The following is a 2,234-nucleotide window of genomic DNA, read 5'->3' on the forward strand; positions in this document are numbered from 1 at the left end:
TAAAATAACTATCTTACACGAAATAATTTTTAATTTATCATCTACAATAAGTTGTAACCGATAAAATTGAACCATCGTACAACTATTATTGATAAAAAAAATTTAAAATAATTATCCAACACGACAGAAATTGTAATTGATGAGATTTATTATTCACATGACAACTTTTATTTAAAATATCATACACAATAAAAATATTAGTTTATCATCTATAAAATATACGGTAACTGATAAAATTGAATTATTAATACATATGACAAATTCTCATCGATAAAAAATTCAAAATAGTCATCTTCTATACACAAATAGTAGTCCCGTTGAAGATTAACAGACACAAAGGCTTGTAAATGGCTTCTTTTAAGCTGTTTTGTTTCATCAACTTTTTAACAATTATACTGAAAGGGTAATTTTGATTTTTGGAGTACTTCTTGGGGGAGATAAAACCATCACAATGCATTTCAATTAACGATCTTTTTGCCAAACACGTGTAAAAATGTTAAAAAGAATGGAGATATTTCATTATCTTTCAGTAACATTTTTGTTAAAAGAATGGAGATGTTTCATTATTTTTCACAAACATTTTTTATACAAAAAAATCGTTGAATTAAGGTAGTAAAATTGACAATCGCTGCTTTGCATTTTTGTTCACATGAAATTAAATACATTATCAGAAATTGACTTCAATCAATTTTATATTCAAAAAAATTAATATATTCGTTAAAAAAAGTGAATAAATTTCGTCACTCTACAAAACAAAGGTGACGTTAAGGCGACCTCTTTTGTCAGCCAGCTTCGTTCCATTTCAAACTCAAATAGAAGTCCCCAAACAAAAACAGCGTATCTCATTTCATGCTGTCATTTGCAAAACTACTCAACGCCGAACCAAACAGTGAACTGTCTCTCCTTTTTTCAGCTCGCACAAATGTTTGTGAAGCTTCAACTCTTGTACTCCCACACACCCATATTTGCAAATGGAAGCGCTAATATAGACAAAACGGAACAACTTTCCAACACGATTAGAAAACAGAGACTCCCTCTCAACAACGGAACCACCATCGTTAAACGCGGACAAGGAAGCGGAGTTCGAAAATATCAAGACACCCAGTTGAAGAAACAGGGTCTGGAAAAGAATTCAGAGGATGGAGTTTTTCAAAAGAGGAAAATTGGTGTGCACACCAAATGTTCGACGAAATGGGTCAGTTATGGTGGAATCATTCCTTCCATTTTAAAAGACTTGAATAAGATTCAGAGTGTTGAGGAGGCTTTAAGACCTTGGGAAAATAAGATTAACAATAAAGAAAGGAGTATTATTTTGAAGCAGCAGCTTAAATGGGATAGAGCTTTGGAAATTTTTTATTGGTTCAGTGATAACTCTCATGAATTGAATGTGATTCATTATAACATTATGATTAGGATTGTTGGTAAAGCGCGGAAGTGGATGGTTTTGGAGGGTTTGTGGAATCAGATGAATGCTAGAGGGATTGTTGCCACGAATTCTACGTATGGAACTTTGATTGATGTTTATAGCAAAGCTGGACTTAGAGAAGATGCACTTTTTTGGCTTGAGACTATGCTGGAACATGGAATTGAACCTGATGAGGTCACTATGGTGATTGTAGTTCAACTGTATAAGAGAGCAGGAGAGTTTCAGAAAGCGGAGGAGTTTTTCAGAAAGTGGTCATTAGGTGAACCTTTGAGGCCAAACAACAATCATTTGATGGCTGCTCCGGAATCAGGCGAGAGGACATCGTTATCCGATGCTTCTTTTGGGTCACATACATATAACACTTTGATTGATACATATGGAAAGGCTGGTCAGCTTAAAGAAGCTTCTGAGACTTTTGTTAAGATGCTTAAACAAGGTGTACCACCTACCACGGTGACATTCAATACGATGATTCACATTTGTGGAAACCATGGACGGTTAGAGGAAGTAAGTTCACTTCTGCAGAAAATGGAGGAGCTGCAATGCTCACCTGACACAAGGACCTATAATACTCTTATCTCTTTGCATACTAAGCACAATGATATTGATATGGCTACTAAATATTTTAAGAGAATGAAGGAGGTCTGTCTCGAGCCTGATCTTGTGAGTTACCGTACCCTCTTGTATGCATACTCAATAAGGAAAATGGTTTGTGAAGCAGAAGAGCTTATTACAGAGATGGACGAGAAAGGCCTCGAAATTGATCAGTTCACTCAGTCTGCTTTGACTCGGATGTACATTGAAGCAG

At 35.0% G+C, this 2,234-nt stretch overlaps 1 protein-coding gene across 1 annotated transcript in view; it reads left to right on the plus strand.

The window, feature by feature from the left end:
* The first annotated feature begins 786 nt into the window (after nucleotides 1-786).
* The window catches only part of LOC101509597 (pentatricopeptide repeat-containing protein At3g23020-like), a 3,221-nt gene continuing 1,773 nt past the window's right edge, over nucleotides 787-2,234 (plus strand). Inside the window, exon 1 of the mRNA XM_073367612.1 lies at nucleotides 787-2,232. Within this exon, the coding sequence (XP_073223713.1) occupies nucleotides 923-2,232 (1,310 nt within the window). The 5' untranslated portion in view covers nucleotides 787-922. The remainder of the gene's footprint in view (nucleotides 2,233-2,234) is intronic.

The sequence above is a fragment of the Cicer arietinum genome, chromosome 4 (genome assembly GCF_000331145.2).
Source record: "Cicer arietinum cultivar CDC Frontier isolate Library 1 chromosome 4, Cicar.CDCFrontier_v2.0, whole genome shotgun sequence".
NCBI lineage: Eukaryota > Viridiplantae > Streptophyta > Magnoliopsida > Fabales > Fabaceae > Cicer > Cicer arietinum.